The sequence below is a fragment of the Bufo bufo genome, chromosome 3 (genome assembly GCF_905171765.1).
Source record: "Bufo bufo chromosome 3, aBufBuf1.1, whole genome shotgun sequence".
NCBI classification, from domain to species: domain Eukaryota; kingdom Metazoa; phylum Chordata; class Amphibia; order Anura; family Bufonidae; genus Bufo; species Bufo bufo.
Genome location: NC_053391.1, coordinates 642,696,448 through 642,722,518, shown reverse-complemented (window position 1 = coordinate 642,722,518; position 26,071 = coordinate 642,696,448). Strand labels below are relative to the sequence as shown.

The 26,071-nt window shown below is 46.4% G+C and overlaps 1 protein-coding gene across 2 annotated transcripts in view; it reads right to left on the bottom strand.

The window, feature by feature from the left end:
• Positions 1 to 26,071, bottom strand: part of SKA3 (spindle and kinetochore associated complex subunit 3) — a 48,785-nt gene that overhangs the window by 10,378 nt on the left and 12,336 nt on the right. For both annotated transcript variants that reach the window (XM_040422618.1, XM_040422619.1), the window contains exons 5-9: positions 8,118 to 8,499; positions 7,410 to 7,489; positions 6,989 to 7,094; positions 2,670 to 2,740; positions 1,640 to 1,824 (exon numbers count right to left, since the gene is read on the bottom strand). In XM_040422618.1, the coding sequence (XP_040278552.1) occupies positions 1,640 to 1,824; positions 2,670 to 2,740; positions 6,989 to 7,094; positions 7,410 to 7,489; positions 8,118 to 8,499 (824 nt within the window). The remainder of the gene's footprint in view (positions 1 to 1,639; positions 1,825 to 2,669; positions 2,741 to 6,988; positions 7,095 to 7,409; positions 7,490 to 8,117; positions 8,500 to 26,071) is intronic.

The following is a 26,071-nucleotide window of genomic DNA, read 5'->3' as shown; positions in this document are numbered from 1 at the left end:
CAGTTACGTAGTCGGAACTGCCTGCCGGATCCGCCGATCTGGATGTGACAAAGTATTTGCGAGATGCATCCGGATCCATCTCACAAATGCATTGCAAGAACTATTCCACACGAGTGCATTACTGTAGTGCAGCGGCAGCATGAAGCGCACGGCGTCATAGCAACCAATGACGCCGTACGCTCCTGCTCTCAGCAGGAATCCAGACCGTGTTACCACTGATTTTTATGTGATATCATACTTCGTGTTAGTGGTAAATTTGGGTTGATATAGAGTTAACTCCATTTTAAAAAAATCCCAAATTTACGAAAAATTCACAATTTTCTCAATTTCAACTTCTCTGCTTTAAAGACAGATAGTGATACCTCATAAAATAAGACTACTTTATGTTGGCATCATTTTGTAAAAGTCGTATTATTTTTCTAGGACAGGCATGCTCAACCTGCTGCCCTCCGGCTGTTGCAAAACTACAACTCCCAGCATGCCCTAATAGATGTAGGCTGTTAAGGCATGCTGAGAGTTGTAGTTTTGCAACAGCTGGAGGGCCACAGGTTGAGCATGCCTGTTCTAGGACATTAGTAGGCTTAGAATTTTAGAAGCAATTTTTTATATTTTCAAGACAATTTTAAAAATCCACTTTTTGATTCCGTCCAATTCAGTTCTGAAGGGACTTCGAAAGCCTTACATAATAGAAACCACCCACAAATGACTCAATTTTAGACAATGCGCCCCTCACGTTATTCAAAACAGATTTTTTAACCCTTTAGGGGTTTCAAACAAATTAAATCAAAATGGAGGTGAAATTTAAAAATGTCATTTTTTTATTTTTAGAATTTCCACTTTAGGGCTCATGCACATGACCGTGATCAGCCTGGGAAACATGGTCTGTTTCTCAGCTGCATCTTCTCCTGGACCACGGCATCCCTGACACGGACTGGCTATCATAGTAATTTATGACACAGTCAGTCTGTATCTGATCGCAGAGCTGCTGCATGATGATGGGGGCACCCTTCAATAGCCACGCAATAAGATACGAACCGATTGTATCATAAATTACTATGATACAGTCAGTTCGGATAAAATACCATCTTGTTCTTGTAAACTGCTCCTACATGGAGACATAATACAGCTGTCTGACAAGCTGGGTGACTACTTATGTGGCTGCTAATACAAGTCTCTCAAGATTGCCTTACCTGAGCAAACAGACTCTTGATAAGCTGGGTAAAATGTGTGGGCGCTGCCGTATTGGGGAGAATGTATATCAGTAAGGAAAGCTTAACTACTCCTTTCCAGCGCTGAAGATGATAGTACCCTTTAAACCAAGAGCTGCCACGGCAATCAACTGATTGCTGTGGGTCCAGTTCCTGAGACCCTGGCAGACAGGTGGTTTTGCTGGGGGATGATCTGACCAGCTGCCTTTTTCTCCTGCGGTGGCTGCAGAGGAAATGTAGTATTACATAGCGGCCACTCAGAGGTTAGTCCGCTCTGGCTCACAAAGGCAATTCCCAAGTAGGGGGACAACCACAATGACTTCCATACCCTAGAAAGTCATATGGCTAGGTGATGGGACAACCACTTTGAGGATAATAGATGTTACCACCATGGATGTGAACCTGAGAATAGGCAGGAGAACAGGACTTACTGTTGTGTCATTCTTCAGCCACTTGGTCTCAAAGCTCGGTACTGGTGGCGTGTCTAAATCCTTAACCACCGGAGGCTCTTTACTTTCTGATGGTTCAGGATATACGCAGTTTATGTCCTTCTTCGGCACTTTAAGTCCAGGTGTGCAGAAAGTTGGGGGACGGGGGGAGTCCACAGTGTCTGTGTCTACAAATTAAACATTAGGTTAATTGATTTTTTCCAGTTAAATTTATTGGTGGATCTCACAAAAAAAAAAAATCTAAGAAATAGAACATGCTCCGTAAAATCACTTTGACATATCTGGCTCTAGAGTCTTTTCAGAAGGCAACTTATATTTTTGTCATCGAATTAAAAACAAAAATAATTACGTGTACAAAAAATAAAGCGGACTGACTGGTGGCAGCGTTTACACCAGGCTGCGGACTGACTAGTGACAGAGTTTAGGCTACTTTCACACTAGCGTTTTTTTGCGGATCCGTCAAGGATCTGCAAAAAGGCTTCCGTTACAATAATACAACCGCATGCATCAGTCATGAACGGATCCGGTTGTATTATGTCTTCTATAGCCATGACGGAACAGTCATGAACTCCATTGAAAGTCAATGGGGGACGGATCAGTTTCCTATTGTGTCAGAGAAAACGGATCCGTCCCCATTGACTTACATTGTGGGTCAGGACGGATCCGTCTTGCTCCGCACCACATCAGGGATATAAAAAAAAAACGCTGCAGGCAGCGTTTTGGTCTCCGCCTCCAGAGCTGAATGGTGACTGAACGGAGGAAAACTGATGCATTCTGAGCGGATCCTTTTCCATTCAGAATGCATTAGGGCAAAACTGATCCGTTTTGGATCGCTTTTGAGAGCCCTGAACGGATCTCACAAACGGAAAGCCAAAAACGCTAGTGTGAAAATAGCCTTACACCAGACCGTGGACTGACTGGTGGCAGTGTTTACACCAGACTGGCCGACCACAATGTCCCTTCCCATCTTAGCATATAAAAGAATTTACTACATGCAGTAACTTACTACTTCTCAGGGACTGACACACATCTAGAGGGTGCTGGCTTCTCATGTCTCTTGAAGAGCTGTTATCATCTGTCTTCCTAAAAAATCAATATATGTAGAGAAACAGTTCACTTTTAAAACTCTGTGGTTTACTTAGCTTTCTGTATTTGCATTAACTCACACATCCTTAACCCATGTACATGTACGGCGCTGGTGGACGTGACTTAAGAACATGCGCTGTACATGTACGGCGGGCTGATCAGGCAAGGGCAGGAGCTGCGCCCGCCCAATCAGCGGCAAGGACCCGGCAGTCACTGACAGCCAAGCCCCTGCTGCATACGTCAGCATCGGTGTAAACAACGATGCTGGCGTGCTGACTGCGGCATGCAGAGGGTACGGGTGCCCTCCGCTTACCGCGTTGCAGTAGCAGGGAACCGATTGCAGAGAAGGCAAGCCCGATACCTTCCATAGGCATCGGAGCTTGCCTTCTATGGAAGCCTGATCCAGCCCTTAGGGTCCCTTCACACGTCCGTATATGTTTTGTGGATCCGCAAAACACGGACACCGGCAATGTGCGCTTCGCATTTTGCGGACCGCACATCGTCAGCACTCTCATAGAAAATGTATTTTCTTGTTCACAATTGCGGACAAGAATAGGACATGTTCTATTTTTTTTGCGGAACGGAAGTGGGGATCCGCAAATGCGGATGCGGACAGCACATTCCGGCCCCATTGAAAATGAATGGGCCTACACCTGTTCCGCGGACGTGTTAATGGACCCTTAGGCTGGGTCTCACAGACAGGCTGTCAGCATTAAAGCTGAGGTCGTAGTGTAATGCATTGCAGAGGCGATCAGACCCCAGAAGTTGAAGTCCCAGAGTGGGCCAAAAAAAAAAAAAAAGTGTTTTTCATAATAAAAAAAAAAAAAAAAAAAAAAAAAAAAAAACACACTTCCAAAAGATAAAAAAAACACTAAATTGTAAAAAAGAAAAGAAAACCAGACATATTGGGTATTGCCGCGTCCGTAAGTATCGGCTCTACAAAAATATCACATGATCCACCCCCTCACCTGAATAAAATAAAATCTGTGCTAAAACAATCATTTTTTGGTCACCTTACATCACAAAAAGTGTAACACCAAGCGATCAAAAAGGCATATGCCCTTAAAATAATACCAGTTACCTCATCCCGCAAAAAATGAGCCCCTACATCAGGCAAAAAAAAAAAAAAACTATGGCTCTCAGAATATGGAGACACTAAAACATGTTTTTTTTCCCCCTCAAAAATGCTGTTATTGTGTAAAACTTAAATAAAAAGTATACATATTAGGCATCGCCGCGTCCGTAAGAACTTGCTGTATAAAAATATCACATGACCTAAAGCATAAATGCTTTATTATGTAAAACTGAAACAAACCAAAAAATGTAGTCATATTTGGTATTGTCGCATCTGTAACAACCGACTCTATAAAAATACCACATGATCTAACCTGTCAGAGGAACATTGTAAATAACAAAAAATAATACCAGTGCCAAAACAGCTATTTTTTGTTACCTTGCCTCACAAAAAGTGTAAAAGAGAGAAATATATGTACCCTAAAATGGTACCAACAAAACTGCCACCTTATCCCGTAGTTTTCAAAATGGGGTAATTTTTTTGAGTTTCTACTCTAGGGGTGCATCAGGAGGTCTTCAAATGTGACATGGCTACTTAAAATTATCCCAGTGAAATCTGCCCTCCAAAAACCATATGGCGTTCCTTTCCTTCTGCACCCCCTGCCGCGTGCCCGTACAGCAGTTTACGACCACATATGGGGCGTTTTGTTTGGCTGTTAACCCTTGCTTTGTTAGTGGACAAAAATTATTAAAATGGAAAATCTGCCTAAAAATTGAAATTCTGAAACTTCATCTACATTTTCCTTTAATTATTGTGAAACACCTAAAGGATTAACAAAGTTTGTAAAATCAGTTTTTAATACCTTGAGGGGTGTAGTTTCTAAAATGGGGCCATTTATAAGTGGTTTCTATTATGTAAGCCTCACAAAGTGACTTCAGACCTGAACTGGTCCTTAAAAATTGGGTTTTGGAAATTTTCTTAAAAATGGCAGGGTCCTGAAGGGGTTAAAGGGGTTGCCCGGCCTCTGAAAATATGTTTAAAAACAAAATACTAAAAAGAAATAATACCTCACTTATCCCTCGCCGTTCTTGTTCCAGACCTTACACCTGTTTCTGCACTTTGTGGCCCCATAGAATGTGACTGCTCAGCTAATAAACCACTGGCTGTGACGTCACGATTGTCCACACGGAAATCTGCATGCAGCGTGTTCTAGAGCAGGAGGAGCTGAGCAGATTGATATATTCATATTTAATTTGAAACGTTATATTTAATCTTTTTCTGAGCTCAGTAGGCAAGTGGGAAATCGCATCCGTGACTGACATCCTTCCCTGTATAAGTCTGTCTACATACATAGCTGTCAGTCACTGACCAACCACTTGGCTACTAAGCTCAGAAAGAGCCGAGATATACATGAATAAATTACACATTTTACTGAATCTTTTCCAATAAAACTAGACATAATCTGCTCAGCTCCTCCTGTTCCATAACATGATGTCTGCAGATTGCCCTGCATTTTGTGGTGACCAGTTCTCTTTAAGGAGGACCTGTAACCTCTCCTGACATGTCTGCATTAGTAAATAAATGGATTCCACATACTAACAATTCTGAAACATCTATTCTTAGGACTAAGAATACATTGCCAGCTGAGGTGCACCCCTACACAGTCTGATACAAATTCCTTTTGTCAAAATTGAACAGTAACAGCCAGTTGGCAATTTATCCACAAACTTCTAATAGGAATACTAGAGGAACACTAGAGGAACAACACAATATACAGTAATAAGATGTTGCAGAATTGTTATTGCTTTAAGGAGAATGTAAGTAGTCAGGGGATGTGGAGTCTGAGATATCAGATCTACCAGGACAGACACACAGAAGATGGTACTGCAAACATTTCTCATGCCCTGGTCCTCCCCTATGAGGCTAGGTCTACACGACTACATTTGTCGCACAACATTTTGTCGCACCAATGTCGCGCGACAATTTTTATAATGATAGTCTATGGTGTCGCACTGCGACAGTCGCAAAAAACTGTCGCGTCACAGCATGTTGCATTGCGACACCACAGACTATCATTATAAAAATTGTCACGCAACAAATGTTGCAGTGTAGTTGTGCCCTATCTGTCGTTGTGTAGACCTAGCCTTAGTGACAGCAGGCACAATTAGAAGAAATGCAGTGCTACCAAGTGCCTGTCTCCGTCAGTGTCATACAGGTGCACAATGGTAACCTCATTAGTGTTCAAAAATCAAATCAAGTTGATTAGTTAAAAAGAGATCCGTCTCCATACAGCATTAAAGGGGTATTCCCATCACATACAATGGGGGCATATCGCTAGGATTTGCCCCCATTGTCCAATAGGTGTGGGACCCGCACCTACAAGGAGAACGGAGCGGGGAGAGCTGTGACTGGAGGACCCCGGGTTTCTCACGGTCCATCCACCACCAAACGCTGCTCCCATAGAAGTGAATGGGAGCGCACCGCGCACGCACGGCCCCTGCTCCCATTTATTTCTATGGGGCAGACAGAAATAGACAAGCCAGCATTCGGCTATTTTCGGCAGCCCCAAAGAAATGAATGAAGGGCGGCTGCGCATGCGCAGTGCGCCCTCCTTTCATTTTTCCTGCTCTGTTCTCATTGTAGGTCCCAGAGGTGGGACCCGCACCTATCAGACAATGGGGACATATCCTAGCGATATGCCCCCATTGTCCGAGATGGCAAAACCCCTTTAAAATGTACGGGCTCCGGCAAGGTGGAATTCGTTCTCACCGAAGTCTCGCGGGAGTTTGGTGAATAACTTCGGCCATCCATTTTTAAACTTAAAAATTATTTTAAAACTTTGATCCGAAGCCGACTTCGGTGATAACGAATTTCCCTCGTCGGAGCCCATACATTTGAATGCTGTACGGAGACGAATCTCCGTACAGCATTCAAACGAAGTTTTGACCGAAGCAACTTCGGATCTATGATCCAAAGCTCGTTTCGCTCAACCCTAAACCTCACACCTCCACTAACCTGAGACTTGCAACTCTCCCTAATAGAGGGTGTGAGGCTGAGCGGTTATAGATTTTTTAGTCGTACAGACTAAAGGATACGACTAATTTATAACATGGCGTGAACCTCAACATAAATTAGGTGCATCCTCTGTCGGTGCAGTGGAAAGTGCCAGTCTTGATAAATCTCGCCCTGTGTATATAACATATAAAGACCGGTGTATAGACGTCACTTACTTTGCGTCACGTGTTTCATCCATTACATCAAGGCCTACTTTCTTCTGCACCTTCAGTCCTGGGGTGCAGAACACAGGTGGCAACGGGGACTCCACACTGGTGAAATCTAGAAATAAATGGTTTTATAGTAAATCATGGATATTCCAAACTACAGCAGAGACCACACGTGTGCCAAAATCAAGGGGATGACCCCACAATGCAATATATCATTTTATACATAGCGGAGATAGTCTTCAATATAGTATTAAAGTCTAAGCACGATAATCCAGTGATCCATCCATCCACATAGAAAATGACTGATTGCTACTGGTTACAGTACATGGTACATCTCCTGTGCGCCCACTGACTATACACTTAGATCCTCAGACAGACATCGCTTTCATCGTATGAACCTATGCCGAGAATGTTGCGCAGAACGTACCGTTCCTGTAGGTCAGGTGTGCCGGGGTGGCAAGCAGGTTTTTTAAATCCCTGGATGATTCTTTTGGTTTCTCAGGATTACTGTGGAGGAAAATGGAAGTAAGGGGCCGATATCACATCACAATCTAAGTCTCTGCAGAACATTCTCCCGAAAACTGTAATCAAAGATTCATTGGAAGATCCATTCACTTTAGGCTTATTGCACACGAACGTGTGTGCTCCGTGGCCGTATTACGGACCGCATTTGCGTATCCGCAATACACGGGCACTGTTCCGTGTGCATTCCGCATCACGGATGCGGACCCATTCACTTCAAAGGGTCCGCAAATCCGGAGATGCGGAATGGTGCGGAACAGAAGCACAGAACGGAACCCTACAGAAGAACTACGGAGTGCTTCCGTGGGGTTTCGTCCCGTACTTCCGTTCCGCAAAAAGATAGAACATGTCCCCGTTGCTCCCAGAGGCTCATTTACATATAATAAAACATCATATTTCTCAGCAATGCGGGCACATGTGAACATGGGACCAACACAGACTTCTTCAGCTGCCAAGCGCACATGTAAAAAACAAAACAAAAAAACAATAGTAAATGTGCCTGGTGAAGACAAGGGGTAAATCACCCGGTATTGCAGGTTGGAGTGAGGTTAAGTATATGGATATCTGGGCAGGCGGTGTACAGCGGTACCTGCGAGATGATCCTATCACATACCTTGCCCTTTTCTTGTTTATTAGCGCCATAGTGTAGTCATCATTCAGGTTTGCGCTGTATTCACTAATGCCAAAGTGCTGGATCTGTGAGAAGTCTTCTTCCCTGCGTAAGGCATACTTGGGGGTTTTCGCCATATTTATTGAGCAGATATCGGCATACAAGGGCTTGGGCTTCTCCTCTGGAGCTTTCTTATTAATCTGTTCCCACGCTGCAGGCAGCTGGTAGTGAGACAGGCCAAAGTCAGAGAGCTGCGGGGCTCGTAGTAAATCCCATGTCGCCGGCTTCTCAACGACTGGAGGAGGAGAAAGGCTTTGTTCACCGGTGCTCTGACAGCTCTCCTCTGCACTCTTAGACATTACTACTTCAGTGGCTTCATCGTTTTCTGTAAATTCATGAATGAAGTGCAAAAGGTAGATAAAATGGTCACTAACTTTACACAAATCAATAGTACAAGCGACCAAAAGAAACTTCGTAATATGCTTTATTAGTGAGAAAAGGGGACATCTCTTATGAAAATACTAAGACATCCTTTTACCCAGATTTTACCACTGAAGTACAGAAGAGTAGACAGTTTGCAAAAGTCAGAGCCAGAATGCGGGAAATGGGAATTCAATACAGCGCTCCAGATGGCGACGAAAACGGTCGCCAATGCGCCTTAAAATTTGCAGATGGCAACAAGACTTTTTAGCCTTGTCGCCATTTGCAACAGGGCTGCCGCGCTGTAGCTGAATGTTGCGGCGGGGCATGGGAGCCAATAATTCCTTGCCCCGCCACCGATCACCTACGCTACAGGCTACACACCTCATTGCTGTGCGTCCCGGTGAGGTGTGCGCGTCTGTGGCACACCATCCTGGGCCGTACCAGCAGCTAGTGAGCGTCAGGGCACAGGTGAGTATAAGATTTATTTATTTTTATCTGATAATTTTTATTGAAATAAAAGCAAAAACAAATGTTTTCATTAAATACAATAACAAAATCCCCCATAACACAAACATTGAATGAGATGAGCAGCAAATATAACATATCATCCAGATACATTAGAATATGTGCAATACAAAGATTACAATAGTGAACGCAACAACGGAGACAATGAAGACATCGGCAGACCCGCGATGCCAATTCCATGGGCCAACGAGCAAAGATGGTAAGTATGGTTTCAATAGCGGAGGTAAGGGAGACAACGGCAGACTCCCCCCATCAATTACGCTGACAGGTAAGGATGGTGACTACAACCCCTGTATTCAGGGATAAGGAGACAGTGGCACACCCCCAGCACACATTCCTTTGGCTAATAGTCATGCATTGTCAGTTGCAATCACACATGCGCCACCATTGCACTAAGGACGACCTGGAATAATCCAGCTACCATGGTGCAAGGACAGCCACTGGCTGCACACCCCAGATCCATCTATCCATGGTCCCCATACGGAATCAAATTTTGATAAACAGTTTCGCCTCAAGTACGTTCCCCTCTCCAGTCTTATGACCACATTCATCCTAGCCACAAATTCAGCAAAGCTAGGAGGAGACGGCTGAATCCATTTAGCAGCAATGGTTTTTCTAGCCTGATATAAGATTCTATTAATACCTGTCTTAATGGGAGGTTGCAGGGATTTAGAGTCGAACAATCCGAGTATGCACATTTTCACATCTAATGTATATGTAGCACAGTATATTTTATTAATCAGGGTTATTATCTTAGACCAATACCTATGCAGAGTGCTGCATTGCCAGATCATGTGGAACAACCCGGTGTCATCTGTCCTGCATTTCGGACATAAGGAGTCAGGGCGACACCCTATCATCTTCAGAAAGAGTGGCGACCTGTACACTCTATGTAAAAGAAAAATCTGGGATAATCTAGCCGCCTCACTTAGTGACAGAGCTGGAGAAGTATAAGATTTTAGCTTTTTTTTTTAAAAAAAAATAAATCTTAAGTGCCAACATTACTGGCCGTAAGAAGGGCACTGGGGGGACATCACTGGCCGTAAGAAGGGCACTGGGGGGGGGGCATCACTGGCCGTAAGAAGGGCACTGGGGGGGGAGGGGGGGACATCACTGGCCGTAAGAAGGGCACTGGGGGGGAGGGGGGGACATCACTGGCCGTAAGAAGGGCACTGGGGGGGACATCACTGGCCGTAAGAAGGGCACTGAGGGGGACATCACTGGCCGTAAGAAGGGCACTTAGGGGGACATCACTAGCCATAAGGGGGACACTAGAGGACAGTATGGGGGGGAAATTACTTCTGTGGAGCATATTTCTACTGTGGGGGAGTAATTACTATGTATGGGGAAATTACTATATGGGGGCAGTGTGGGAGAAAATTTCTACGTGAGGCCAGTGAGGGGGAGAGTTACTACTGTGCGGGGAAATTACTATGTGTGGACAGTGTGTGTGTGTGGGGGGGGGGGGGATTAATCTAAGGTTTTATTATTATTACTGGGGGGCACTCTAGGTGGCATTTATAATTTATAATTGCTGTAGACACTATAGGGGCATTATTTCCAGTGGGGTCACTATTTTTTCAGCAGTATAGTACCTGGGGCATTGGGGAGCACCATGGGCACAGTATTGGGAGTGGCAGCAGGATGATATTGTTGGGACAAACCTGTATGGGGGTTGATGGAAAAATTGAAAAATCTAACGTGTCTAACAAACTCTGTAGAGACGAGATGCGGCTGAAAGACATTGTCATGGAGGTCTGGGTCAAATAAAGGAGAAGAGGAAAGAGAAGGTCTACATGACAGGAGATGTCACTGGATGTAAGAGGTATGTGGTGCTGTATTCTCCTATATATAGAGCTGGATCATTACTGTGACCTGAGTCATCTTCTCCAAGTCTTTTTTTTATTATTATTATAATTATATATATTTTTAATTTGGCTTCTAAATTTTTCAGTTTAGGAGCCAATGGCTCCTGTTTATTATTTTTAGTCTGGAGCACTGCAATATGCGATGTTATACCCTACAAGGCTGCGAGTTCAAGCTGACGGGGGAACCCGCTTCCTCCAAACCCCAAAAGAGGGAGAAGATAATGAATCTCTATTTCTGATTTCGTCCTCTGTGCTCCTTTAGGTTGTAGTTTTTTCTTTCGCATATCATATATGTGGGGATATGGGTAATATGGCTCCTGCTGTCCGGGAGGGGGTGGAGGCGGAAGTCTGAGTGGAGGAGACTAATATAGGAGAGAAGGAGATCTTTACAACAGATTTAACCTTTTATATTCTCTTTTTTTCTGTCTATGCATAGACACTCTTTTCCATTGGTTTTCCTTTGTTCTCTTTTCCTCACTAAGTGTTGAAAAGAGGATTACAGGAGTAAGGGGAGGCCACCCTTTTTTTAGGTTTTTCCACTTTCGTTTTTTGTTGCTATAGACCACTCCTCAGTAGTGAGAGGGAGAGGAGGTGAAGTTAGTAGTGGTCATATGCGGACGATCTTACGTTAGACTCAGGATAAGGTTAGGGGCTCTTTACCTACCTATTTCTCTTGGTTTTCAGAGATTGGGGATGGGGTTAGATTAGATTTGTGTTGGTATAAATGGATGTATGGTATTGCAGCGCCATGGGTGGACATCATGTGATTCATAGCTTCAAGTCAACATTATGGCGACATTTAAAATAATATCATGGAATGTGAGAGGCCTAAATTGTAAAATTGGAAGATAGGCATGAGAAGGAGATAATATATAACTGGAGAACTATAGTTATCAGCGCAAGAGATCAGTTGATCCATGTCAAGTGGCTACATCGTATCTATCTGACTCCAGTTAGACTGGAGCGTATGCACAAACTAGATAGTGCCCAGTGCACTAGATGTGATGGAAATAGGGGAACTCTGATCCATATGATCTGGAGCTGTCCAATTATTGCAGCGTACTGGTCGGAGATGCATGAGTTTTTAAATAAGAGATTGGGTTTGCCAGCGGTTTGTTCTCCGGAGAATAGTCTTCTGGGGCTAGTTAACGATCTGATCCAGACCAAACATTCTAGGATGTTATACCGACTCCTTATGTTTTATGCCAGGAAAACCATCCTATTAAACTGGAAACATCCTAAAATCCCATCTGTCCAACACTGGATGCAGGTCATAGACGCGGCACTGCCGATGTACAGATTAACTTTCTTAGCGAGAGGCAAGCCGGAGAAATTTGAGAAAATTTGGGGAACCTGGCTGGCGGCCAAAATACTAATTCCTTAGTGGTGGTGTAAGCCTGTGGTGCTGGGATGGATGAGTGTGTAAGTATTTGTTCTTTCTGTCCATTCTCTGAAGAAGAGACTACAGCAGGGACGTGGACTCACGTCCACCTCACCGATATGCACTGTGACAAATATTCTTGTTAGGCTGTACAAAATTGCCATTGCTGTATGATATCGGTAAGAATGACCTGTTCTGAGACTATAACTGTAAGGCTACATGTACACAACTGTATGTGTTTTGAGGATCCGCAAAAAAAAAAAAAAAAAAAAAAAAAAAAAAAAAAAACAGATGACATCCGTATGCCCAACGAAGAAAAACCGGCACTCCAATTTTCTTTGCTCAAAAGGATTTATTGGTCGCTCATGTGACGCGCGTTTCGACACTCACAGGTGTCTTTTTCAAACAGAAAGTGAGCAGCAGTATCATCCGTTTTTTTTTGCGGATCGATTGTAACAATACCTAAAACGGACAAGAATAGGACATGCTCTATTTTTTTTGTGGGGCTACGGAACGGACATACGGATAGTACACAGTGTGCTGTCAGCATTTTTTGCAGACCCATTGAAATTAACGGGTCTACATCCTATCTGCAAAAAAAACGGAACGGACATGGAAACAAACAACGTTTGTGTGCATGTAGCCTAAGTCTGTTATAATTTTTGGAAAAATTTAAATGAAGACTTAAAAAAAAAAAAAAAAAAAAAAAGGGTTAGTGACACTTTAACCACCTCCGGACCACCGAACGCAGCGACGCGTCCTGGAGGTGGTTGATTGATTCCTCCTGGACGCATATACGCGTCCTCTCGCGAGATTTCCTGTGAACGCGCGCGCACAGGCGCGCGCGTTCACAGGATCGGAAGGTAAGCGAGTGGATCTCCAGCCTGCCAGCAGCGATCGTTCGCTGGCAGGCTGGAGATGTGATTTTTTTAACCCCTAACAGGTATATTAGACGCTGTTTTGATAACAGCGCCTAATATACCTGCTACCTGGTCCTCTGGTGGTCCCTTTTGTTTGGATCGACCACCAGAGGACACAGGCAGCTCTGTAATAAGTAGCACCAAGCACCACTACACTACACCCCCCCCCCCCCCCTGTCACTTATTAACCCCTTATTCACCCCTGATCACCCCATATAGACTCTCTGATCACCCCCCTGTCATTGATCACCCCCCTGTAAGGCTCCATTCAGACGTCCGTATGTTTTTTACGGATCCACGGATACATGGATCGGATCCGCAAAACACATACAGACATCTGAATGGAGCCTTATAGGGGGGTGATCAATGACAGGGGGGTGACTCCCAGGTCACCCCCCTGTCATTGATCACCCCCCTGTAAGGCTCCATTCAGACATTTTTTTGGCCCAAGTTAGCGGGTTTTTTTTTTCTTACAAAGTCTCATATTCCACTAACTTGTGTCAAAAAAGGAGACTTTTGTATTACTTACCAGTAAAGTCTCTTTCTCGCTCTTCCTTGGGGGACACAGGAAACCATGGGTATAGCGGTATAGCTCTGCTCCCTAGGAGGCGTGACACTAAGTGAAAGCTGTAAGCCCCTCCTCCATCAGCTATACCCTTCAGCCTGGAGAAGAGACTGCCAGTTGCGTGTCCAAGTAGTGAAAGATAACCACCAACCGGAAAAAGAACTGTCGAGCCCCAACTGGGGCAACCAAGCCGGAACCACAACTGTAACCCAAATGAAGGGCGGGTGCTGTGTCCCCCAAGGAAGAGCGAGAAAGAGACTTTACTGGTAAGTAATACAAAAGTCTCCTTTTCTCGCCCATATTCCTTGGGGGACACAGGAAACCATGGGACGTTCCAGAGCAGTCCCAGAAGGAAGGGACCAGAACAAACTAGACCAACACCAGAGGCATCAATCAACTGCCGCCTGCAACACCAGACGGCCTAAAGCAGCGTCAGCCGACGCATGAGTATGCACCCTGTAGAACTTGGTGAAGGTGTGCAAGGAGGACCAAGTGGCCGCCTTGCAAATCTGCTCCGTAGAAGCCCGATTCCTATGAGCCCAGGAATGCCCCGTCCGCTCTAGTGGAGTGAGCGGTAACACCAAGGGGCGGAACCTTGCCCTTGGCGAGATAAGCCTCAGTAACAGCCATCTTGACAAAACGGGCGATAGCAACTTTGGATGCCGCCATCCCTCTGCGCGACCCTTCCGGGACCACAAAGAGCGAGTCAGTATGCCTGAAAGAGCTGGTTACTTCCAGATAAATCTTGAGCGCCCTGACAACGTCCAGGCGATGAAGCTTCCTCTCCCGCGGTGGGAAGGGGAAGGACACAAAGAGGGGAGAACGATGTCCTCGTTCAGATGAAAGGCGGAGACCACCTTAGGAAGGAAGGAAGGGACCGGACGAAGAACCACCTTGTCCTGGTGGAACACTAGGAAAGGTTCCAGACAGGAGAGTGCAGCCAATTCGGACACCCTCCGAAGAGAGGTGACGGCTACAAGGAAAATAACCTTGCAGGACAGAAGTCGCAAGGAAACCGTCCGCAGAGGCTCGAAAGGAGAAGCCTGGAGCGCTGAGAGAACCAGGTTCAGGTCCCAGTGCGGTACCGGAGGGCGGTACGGGGGAACCGCGTGAGCCACGCCCTGAAGGAAGGTCTTGACAGGACCAAGGGGGGCCAGTGGGCGCTGAAACAAAATGGACAGCGCAGACACCTGACCCTTCAAAGAACTAAGGCCTAGACCTTGGGCCAGTCCGCTCTGCAGGAAGGACAAAACGGTGGGGAGAGAAAAGCGGAGCGGAGGAATCCCCAGATCGGCACAGAACCCCAAAAAGGTCCCCCAGGTCCTATAATAGATCCTAGAAGAGGACGGCTTACGGGCGCGGATCATGGTGCGGACGACGTCCGCAGAAAAACCCCTACGCGTCAGGACGGTGGTCTCAACAACTACGCCGTCAAACGTAGGGACCCTAAACGCGGGTGGAAGATCGGTCCCTGAGAGAGAAGATCTTCCCTGGCGGGCAGCGGCCAGGGCGCGTCTGCCAGGAGCAGCATGAGGTCGGCATACCAAGACCGGCGGGGCCAGTCCGGAGCGACCAGAATCACCGAGACGCCTTCCGCCGCGATCTTCCGAAGGACCTTGGGCAGGAGAGGGATGGGAGGGAATATGTATGGGCGCGCGAAGCCTCGCCAAGGAAGAACGAGGGCGTCGGCTCCGCAAGCTCCCGGATCCCTGGCCCTGGACAGATAGGCGGGGACCTTGTGATTGAATTTTGAGGCCATGAGGTCCACGTCCGGTATGCCCCAACGAAGGCAAATGGCCTCGAATACCTCCGGGTGAAGAGACCACTCGCCGGGGTCGACGGTGGTGCGACTGAGGAAGTCCGCCGCCCAAATGTCCACCCCTGGAATAAAAATTGCAGATAGGGCCGGGACGTGGGCTTCCGCCCAACGGAGAATGCTGGTGACCTCCCACATTGCTGCAGCGCTGCGAGTGCCCCCCTGGTGGTTTATGTACGCCACAGTCGTGGCGTTGTCCGATTGTACACGAACTGGATGACCCTTCAGCAGATGAGTCCAGTGTCGTAGAGACAGAAGGGCCGCTCTCAGCTCCAGGACATTGATCGAGAGTTTGGACTCCGATGGAGACCAAATGCCCTGGACGGATCGGGGAGGAAAGACGCCTCCCCAGCCCAAGAGACTGGCATCGGTTGTAACCACCAACCAGTTGAGTGGCAGAAAAGACCTGCCCAGAAGAGGGGACTGTAACCACCAGCGGAGAGATGACCGCACCGGAGGCGATAGATGGAAGGGATGATCCAGAGACTCCGGCGATTTGTCCCAGGAGGAGAGGATCGCCCGTTGGAGAGGGCGGGAGTGAAACTGCGCAAATGGGATCGCCTCGAAGCAGGCAACCATTTGCCCCAAGACCCGCATGCAGAAGCGGAAGGACGGTTGACGGTGGAGAAGGAGACCCCGAACCGCCCCACGGAGGATCAGACGTTTTTCCGAGGGAAGACGTACCTCCGCCGCTCCCGTGTCTAAAAGCATTCCCAGGAAGACTAGTTGTCTGGAGGGGGGAAGGGAGGACTTGGGGAAGTTGATGACCCAACCGAACCTCGCCAGAGTCTCTAGAGTGAGATCCACGCTGGCAACCGCTTGAGAAAGGGACGGAGCCTTGATGAGGATATCGTCCAAGTACGGTAGCAGAAAAACACCCCTGGAACGGAGTAAGGCCAAAACCGGGGCCAGGACCTTGGTGAACACCCGGGGGGCTGTTGCCAGCCCAAAGGGAAGGGCGACAAATTGGAAGTGGAGGTCCCCCACGGCGAATCGGAGGAAGCGATGGTGACACCGGGCTACCGGAACATGGAGGTAGGCATCCTGTATATCGATGGAAGACATGAAATCTCCCTGCTCCAGGGAAGCCACCGCGGAACGGAGGGACTCCATCCGAAACCGTCGAAGGAGGAGAAAACGGTTGAGCTTTTTGAGGTCCAAAATGGGCCGCACCGAACCTCCCTTCTTGGGAACTACAAAGAGGTTCGAGTAGAACCCTTGGAACCTTTCCTCTAGAGGAACGGGGGTAATCACCCCCCTGTCCAGTAAGGCTTGAACGGCCGCGGAGAACGCAGCCGCGCTTTTCGGGTCCCGCGGCGGGCGGGAGCGAAAAACCGATCTGGAGGGAAGGATGCAAATTCGATTTTGTATCCGGAGGACACAATTTCGAGGGCCCAGGCGTCGGAGACGTGAGCCATCCAGACGTCCCTGAAAAGGAGGAGCCGGCCCCCCACCCGGGTGGGTGGGGGCGCACCTTCAGGCAGAGGACTGTTTTGCTGCGGGTGTGCGGGCAGCCTGCGGCTTGGGCCAGGAGGGCTGCGCCCGAAAAAACGGCTTCCTACGCTTATCCTGGGGAGGAGCCGAAGCGGCAGCTGTGGTGGGAGCCCCAGAGGCCCTGCGGGAGGACCGAAAACGAGACGCACCAGGGCGTCCGCGGGGGGCGCCCATGGCTTGGGGTTGAGGAAGATGGGTGCTTTTACCACCCGTGGCCTCCGAAATAAGTTCGTCTAAGCGGACCCCGAAAAAGGCGGGAACCCGCAAACGGTAGCCCCGCCAGGGAACGTTTGGAGGCAGCGTCCGCTTTCCAAACCTTCAGCCAGAGCTCCCTCCTGACGGCAACTGCCAGGGCGGAGGAGCGTGCAATAAGGGCTCCCGCATCAAGGGAGGCCTCACAAACAAAATTCCCGGCCCGAATAATAAGCTGGGCCAAGGAACGTAGGTCCTGGATGGGGACGTCCGAGTCCAACTCCTGTTCCAGCTGCGCACCCCAAGCAGAGATTGCTTTCCCTGCCCAAGCAGAGGCAAAAACCGGTCTGAGAGCAGAACCGGAGGCAGCAAAAATGCCCTTGGAAAGGGTCTCCATGCGACGGTCCTCCGCTGACTGAAGAGAGGATCCGTCGGGAACAGGGATGGCCGTGTTCTTTGACAGCCGGGCCACAGGGGGGTCCACCTTGGGTGGGGAAGACCAGGTGGCCACGACATCGGCTGGAAAAGGATAGCAAATGTCCAGCTTCTTGGGGTTGACAAAACGGGCGTCCGGGCGAGCCCAAGCCTTAGACACCACGGAGGAGAAATCAGAGTGGATTGGAAAGACTTTTGAGGCCTGCCTGGGTCTGATAAAGGAGACGCTAGCTGCGTCAGAGCTAGGGGGATCATCCTGCACCTTAAAGGTGTCACGAATATCAGAGATGAGTTGACCCATCGCTGAGGCTAGCTTGGACGGCAGGGCCGAGTCCATTTCCAAATCTGAAACCGCCAATTCACCTTCAGAGAGCGAATCCCTTGGAGAGGAGAGGCCCGTCTGGGTGCGCACGCGTGGCGGGGAGAGTGAGGCCTCAGAGGAGGAGGCTCGCTCTACTCTAATACGCTTCCGAGAGTGCCTAGCTCGGGAGGGGTCACTAGGAGAGAGTGAACCCGCTGCAGCGGCAGAAGCAGTGGACCCGGAGGGCGCGACAGTCAGAGTGGCGTCCTGCGGGGTAGGTGGCCTGTCTATTAGGCGGCCCACGACATGAGTGAGGCTTTCCACGGCCTGGGACAGGGATCTAGCCCAGTCAGGCGGGTCAGAGGAAGCCGGGAGCGACACAGCGGGCGACTGAGGCTGCGGTGGAGCTCGGCATGCAGTACAGTGCGGATCAGACTGCCCCCGGGGAAAGGGTTCCCTACAAGCAGTACAGGCATGGTACCAAGGCTTGGCGGCTGCAGAAGGGTCTGACATGGTGGAAAAAAGATGTTGCACTTAAAGTGGGAGACCCCAAAGAAAAGGAACGGGGATAACACCCAAGCAACAGTACTGTGGCACGGAGGGGGTTAACAGTCCTACCAGACCCGGATGATGCAAGCGGCAGCGGTAAGGGGAACAGACTGAGGAGGCTGTGGAGGAGGGGCCGCTGCACGGAGATGAATGGCTTCAGGATCGCACAGCAGAGAGGATTCCACGCAGCACTGTGAGAAGTGGAGCCCGATGAAACCGGAAGTAGCGGAGCGCATGTAGGAAGCTCCGCCCCCCCTCTGCCGCGCTGAAGCAGAAGCAGAGCCGCGCGCGGCAAAATGATTTTAACCCCCAAGGTGATGAAGTGCCGGCCATGAAATGGCGCCGTTCACGCCAAGTAAGCGGCCCCCAGCCGTCCCCTGTAAGGCAGCGTCCCTGCCAAGGACTTGCCCAGATAAACTCCCCCCCAAACTATGCCCGGTAACGGTCCCGATATGCCCGGGAAGGGGGCGGGGGGGGGGGGGGGGGAGGCGATTTAGCAGTGGCCATGTAGCAGTGGCCATGGGGGATGTAGCAGCGGCCATGGGGATGTAGCAGCGGTGGGAGGGAGGAAGGGGAGGCTGGAGCAGCCACTCTCACCATACGCTGTCTTCGCCCTCAGTCCATCCAGCGGGGGTCGCCCCTTCAGCTCCTGGCACCGCAGTGGCAGGAAGCCGGGGGAGGGACTTGGCGTGCGGGCGACCCTGAGCTGGCGGGACGCAGGGGAGCGAGGCTGCCCTGGTCCACCTTGTCTTCTGTGGGGGAGGCGGCAGTGCGGAATTACCGGCACTGGCGCAACTCAACCCCGGGAGAAACAGAGGGGTCTAATGCGCCTCTGTTGTCCCTGTAGGTAGAAAAAAATCGAATTAAAAACAACAAATAACGCAAAAATAAAAAATCATAGGAAAACAACCCTGCATAAGCAGGGGGTGTCTTGCCTCCTTGGACACTAAGCAAAAACTGGCAGTCTCTTCTCCAGGCTGAAGGGTATAGCTGATGGAGGAGGGGCTTACAGCTTTCACTTAGTGTCACGCCTCCTAGGGAGCAGAGCTATACCGCTATACCCATGGTTTCCTGTGTCCCCCAAGGAATATGGGCGAGAAAATAAAATCTCACATGAACTCACCATACCCCTCACGGAATCCAAATGCGTAAAATTTTTTAGACATTTATATTCCATACTTCTTCTCACGCTTTAGGGCCCCTAGAATGCCAGGGCAGTATAAATACCCCACATGTGACCCCATTTCGGAAAGAAGACACCCCAAGGTATTCCGTGAGGGGCATATTGAGTCCATGAAAGATTGAAATTTTTGTCCCAAGTTAGCGGAAAGGGAGACTTTGTGAGAAAAAAAAAAAAAAAAAAAAAACAATTTCCGCTAACCTGCTCCAAAAAAAAAAAAAAATTCTATGAACTCGCCATGCCCCTCATTGAATACCTTGGGGTGTCTTCTTTCCAAAATGGGGTCACATGTGGGAAAAGTTGTCTTTTGCCGAGATATTTCTCTCACCCAGCATGAGTATATGTAAAAAGACACCCTAAAACACATTGCCCAACTTCTCCCGAATACGGAGATACCACATGTTTGACACTTTTTTGCAATCTAGGTGGGCAAAGGGGCCCACATTCCAAAGAGCACCTTTAGGATTTCACAGGTCATTTACCTACTTACCACACATTAGGGCCCCTAAAATGCCAGGGCAGTATAACTACCCCACAAGTGACCCCATTTTGGAAAGAAGACACCCCAAGGTATTCGCTGATGGGCATAGTGAGTTCATGGAAGTTTTTATTTTTTGTCACAAGTTAGTGGAATATGAGACTTTGTAAGAAAAAAATAAATAAATAAATAAATAAATCATAATTTTCCGCTAACTTGTGACAAAAAATAAAAAAAATTCTAGGAACTCGCCATGCCCCTCACGGAATACCTTAGGGTGTCTTCTTTCCAAAATGGGGTCACTTGTGGGGTAGTTATACTGCCCTGGCACTCTAGGGGCCCTAATGTGTGGTAAGTAGTTTGAAATCAGAATCTGTAAAAAATGGCCGGTGAAATCCTAAAGGTGCTCTTTGGAATGTGGGCCCCTTTGCCCACCTAGGCTGCAAAAAAGTGTCACACATGTGGTTTCGCCGTACTCAGGAGAAGTTGGGGAATGTGTTTTGGGGTGTCATTTTACATATACCCATGCTGGGTGAGATAAATATCTTGGTCAAATGCCAACTTTGTATAAAAAAAAAAAATGGGAAAAGTTGTCTTTTGCCAAGATATTTCTCTCACCCAGCATGGGTATATGTAAAATGACACCCCAAAACACATTGCCCAACTTCTCCTGAGTACGGCAATACCACATGTGTGCCACTTTTTTGCAGCCTAGGTGGGCAAAGGGGCCCACATTCCAAAGAGCACCTTTCGGATTTCACCGGCCATTTTTTACAGATTTTGATTTCAAACTACTTTGCACGCATTTGGGCCCCTAAAATGCCAGGGCAGTATAACTACCCCACAAGTGACCCCATTTTGGAAAGAAGACACCCCAAGGTATTTCGTGATGGGCATAGTGAGTTCATGCAAGTTTTTATTTTTTGTCACAAGTTAGTGGAATATGAGACGTTGTAAGAAAAAAATAAAAAAATAAAATAAAAATAATCATTTTCCGCTAACTTGTGACAAAAAATAAAAAGTTCTATGAACTCACTATGCCCATCAGCGAATACCTTAGGGTGTCTACTTTCCGAAATGGGGTCATTTGTGGGGTGTTTGTCGTTTTTTTTGCAAAATTTTACAACTGAAAGTGAAAAATGTCATTTTGCAAAAAAAAAAAAAAAAAAAAAAAAAAAAAAAAAAAATCGGTAAATTTCAATTAATAACAAAAAAAGTAAAAATGTCAGCAGCAATGAAATACCACCAAATGAAAGCTCTATTCGTGAGAAGAAAAGGAGGTAAAATTCATTTGGGTGGTAAGTTGCATGACCGAGCAATAAACGGTCAAAGTAGTGTAGGTCAGAAGTGTAAAAAGTGGCCTGGTCATTAAGGGTGTTTAAGCTAAGGGGGCTGAGGTGGTTAAGCCACGCTATAAACATATTCATGATGAGGGATTGGGAAGTCTGTATAAGGCTACTTTCACATCTGCGTTTTTTATTCAAGGTTTGAGATCCGGCAGAGGATCTCAAAACCTGAATAAAATGGATCTGTTTCATTTAACCACCTCAGCCCCCAGTGCTTAAACACCCTGAAAGACCAGGCCACTTTTTACACTTCTGCACTACACTACTTTCACCGTTTATTGCTCGGTCATGCAACTTACCACCCAAATGAATTTTACCTCCTTTTCTTCTCACTAATAGAGCTTTCATTTGGTGGTATTTCATTGCTGCTGACATTTTTACTTTTTTTGTTATTAATCGAAATTTAACGATTTTTTTTGCAAAAAAAATGACATTTTTCACTTTCAGTTGTAAAATTTTGCAAAAAAAAACGACATCCATATAGAAATTTTGCTCTAAATTTATAGTTCTACATGTCTTTGATAAAAAAAAAATGTTTGGGTAAAAAAAAAATGGTTTGGGTAAAAGTTATAGCGTTTACAAACTATGGTACAAAAATGTGAATTTCCGCTTTTTGAAGCAGCTCTGACTTTCTGAGCACCTGTCATGTTTCCTGAGGTTCTACAATGCCCAGACAGTACAAACACCCCACAAATGACCCCATTTCTGAAAGTACACACCCTAAGGTATTCGCTGATGGGCATAGTGAGTTCATAGAACTTTTTATTTTTTGTCACAAGTTAGCGGAAAATGATGATTTTTTTTTTTTTTTTTTTTTTTCTTACAAAGTCTCATATTCCACTAACTTGTGACAAAAAATAAAAAGTTCTATGAACTCACTATGCCCATCAGCGAATACCTTGGGGTCTCTTCTTTCCAAAATGGGGTCACTTGTGGGGTAGTTATACTGCCCTGGCATTCTAGGGGCCCAAATGTGTGGTAAAGAGTTTGAAATCAAATTCAGTAAAAAATGACGAGTGAAATCCGAAAGGTGCTCTTTGGAATATGGGCCCCTTTGCCCACCTAGGCTGCAAAAAAGTGTCACACATCTGGTATCCCCGTACTCAGGAGAAGTTGAGGAATGTGTTTTGGGGTGTCTTTTTACATATACCCATGCTGGGTGAGATAAATATCTTGGTCAAATGACAACTTTGTATAAAAAAATGGGAAAAGTTGTCTTTTGCCAAGATATTTCTCTCACCCAGCATGGGTATATATAAAATGACACCCCAAAACACATTCCCCACCTTCTCCTGAGTACGGAGATACCAGATGTGTGACACTTTTTTGCAGCCTAGGTGGGCAAAGGGGCCCATATTCCAAAGAGCACCTTTCGGATTTCACTCATCATTTTTTACAGAATTTGATTTCTAACTCCTTACCACACATTTGGGCCCCTAGAATGCCAGGGCAGTATAACTACCCCACAAGTGACCCCATTTTGGAAAGAAGACACCCCAAGCTATTCCGTGAGGGGCATGGCGAGTTCCTAGAATTTTTTATTTTTTGTCACAAGTTAGTGGAAAATGATGATTTTTTTTTTTTTTTTTTTTTTTTCATACAAAGTCTCATATTCCACTAACTTGTGACAAAAAATAAAAACTTCCATGAACTCACTATGCCCATCAGCGAATACCTTGGGGTCTCTTCTTTCCAAAATGGGGTCACTTGTGGGGTAGTTATACTGCCCTGGCATTCTAGGGGCCCAAATGTGTGGTAAAGAGTTTGAAATCAAATTCAGTAAAAAATGACGAGTGAAATCCGAAAGGTGCTCTTTGGAATATGGGCCCCTTTGCCCACCTAGGCTGCAAAAAAGTGTCACACATCTGGTATCCCCGTACTCAGGAGAAGTTGAGGAATGTGTTTTGGGGTGTCTTTTTACATATACCCATGCTGGGTGAGATAAATATCTTGGTCAAATGACAACTTTGTATAAAAAAATGGGAAAAGTTGTCTTTTGCCAAGATATTTCTCTCACCCAGCATGGGTATATATAAAATGACACCCCAAAACACATTCCCCACCTTCTCCTGAGTACGGAGATACCAGATGTGTGACACTTTTTTGCAGCCTAGGTGGGCAAAGGGGCCCATATTCCAAAGAGCACCTTTCGGATTTCACTCATCATTTTTTACAGAATTTGATTTCTAACTCCTTACCACACATTTGGGCCCCTAGAATGCCAGGGCAGTATAACTACCCCACAAGTGACCCCATTTTGGAAAGAAGACACCCCAAGCTATTCCGTGAGGGGCATGGCGAGTTCCTAGAATTTTTTATTTTTTGTCACAAGTTAGTGGAAAATGATGATTTTTTTTTTTTTTTTTTTTTTCATACAAAGTCTCATATTCCACTAACTTGTGACAAAAAATAAAAACTTCCATGAACTCACTATGCCCATCAGCGAATACCTTGGGGTCTCTTCTTTCCAAAATGGGGTCACTTGTGGGGTAGTTATACTGCCCTGGCATTCTAGGGGCCCAAATGTGTGGTAAGGAGTTTGAAATCAAATTCTGTAAAAAATGACGAGTGAAATCCGAAAGGTGCTCTTTGGAATATGGGCCCCTTTGCCCACCTAGGCTGCAAAAAAGTGTCACACATGTGGTATTGCCGTACTCAGGAGAAGTTGAGGAATGTGTTTTGGGGTGTCTTTTTACATATACCCATGCTGGGTGAGATAAATATCTTGGTCAAATGACAACTTTGTATAAAAAAATGGGAAAAGTTGTCTTTTGCCAAGATATTTCTCTCACCCAGCATGGGTATATATAAAATGACACCCCAAAACACATTCCCCACCTTCTCCTGAGTACGGAGATACCAGATGTGTGACACTTTTTTGCAGCCTATGTGGGCAAAGGGGCCCATATTCCAAAGAGCACCTTTTGGATTTCACAGGTCATTTTTTACTGAATTTGATTTCAAACTCCTTACCACACATTTGGGCCCCTAGAATGCCAGGGCAGTATAACTACCCCACAAGTGACCCCATTTTGGAAAGAAGAGACCCCAAGGTATTCGCTGATGGGCATAGTGAGTTCATGGAAATTTTTTTTTTTTGTCACAAGTTAGTGGAATAGGAGACTTTGTATGAAAAAAAAAAAAAAAAAAAAAATCATCATTTTCCACTAACTTGTGACAAAAAATAAAAAATTCTAGGAACTTGCCATGCCCCTCACGGAATACCTTGGGGTGTCTTCTTTCCAAAATGGGGTCACTTGTGGGGCAGTTATACTGCCCTGGCATTTTCCAGGGGCCCTAATGTCTGGTAAGTAGGTAAATGACCTGTGAAATCTGAAAGGTGCTCTTTGGAATGTGGGCCCCTTTGCCCAGCTAGGCTGCAAAAAAGTGTCACACATCTGGTATCTCCGTACTCAGAAGAAGGTAAGGAATGTGTTTTGGGGTGTCATTTTACATATACCCATGCTGGGTGAGAGAAATATCTTGGCAAAAGACAACTTTTCCCATTTTTTTTATACAAAGTTGGCATTTGACCAAGATATTTATCTCACCCAGCATGGGTATATGTAAAATGACACCCCAAAACATATTCCCCAACTTCTGCTGAATACAGAGATACCACATGTGTGACACTTTTTTGCAGCCTAGGTGGGCAAAGGGGCCCAAATTCCTTTTAGGAGGGCATTTTTAGATATTTGGATACCAGACTTCTTCTCACGCTTTGGGGCCCCTAAAATGCCAGGGCAGTATAAATACCCCACATGTGACCCCATTTTGGAAAGAAGACACCCCAAGGTATTCAATGAGGGGCATGGCGAGTTCATTGAAAAAAAAAAATTTTGGCACAAGTTAGCGGAAATTGATTTTTTGGATTTTGTTCTCACAAAGTCTCCCTTTCCGCTAACTTGGGACAAAAATTTCAATCTTTCATGGACTCAATATGCCCCTCAGCAAATACCTTGGGGTGTCTTCTTTCCAAAATGGTGTTATTTGTGGGGTGTTTGTACTGCCCTGGCATTTGAGGGTCTCCGCAATCATTACATGTATGCCCAGCATTAGGAGTTTCTGCTATTCTCCTTATATTGAGCATACGGGTAATGAGATTTTTTTTTTCCGTTCAGCCTCTGGGCTGAAAGAAAAAAATGAACGGCACAGATTTCTTCATTCGCATCGATCAATGTGGATGAAAAAATCTCTGCCAAAAAAAGAAAAAGGAGGGGAAAGGCGTCTGCCAGGACATAGGAGCTCCGCCCAACATCCATACCCACTTCAGCTCGTATGCCCTGGCAAACCAGATTTCTCCATTCACATCAATCGATGTGGATGAATAAATCATTGCCGGGATTTTTTTTTTTATATATACAAAGTGTTTGCCAAAGTATATGAACACCGCCACCTCCTCAGCTCATATGCCTCGGCAAACATATCTTTTACTGCAGAGGAGAAATCTCGTCTTGCAGCGCCGCATACACCGACTTGCGTGT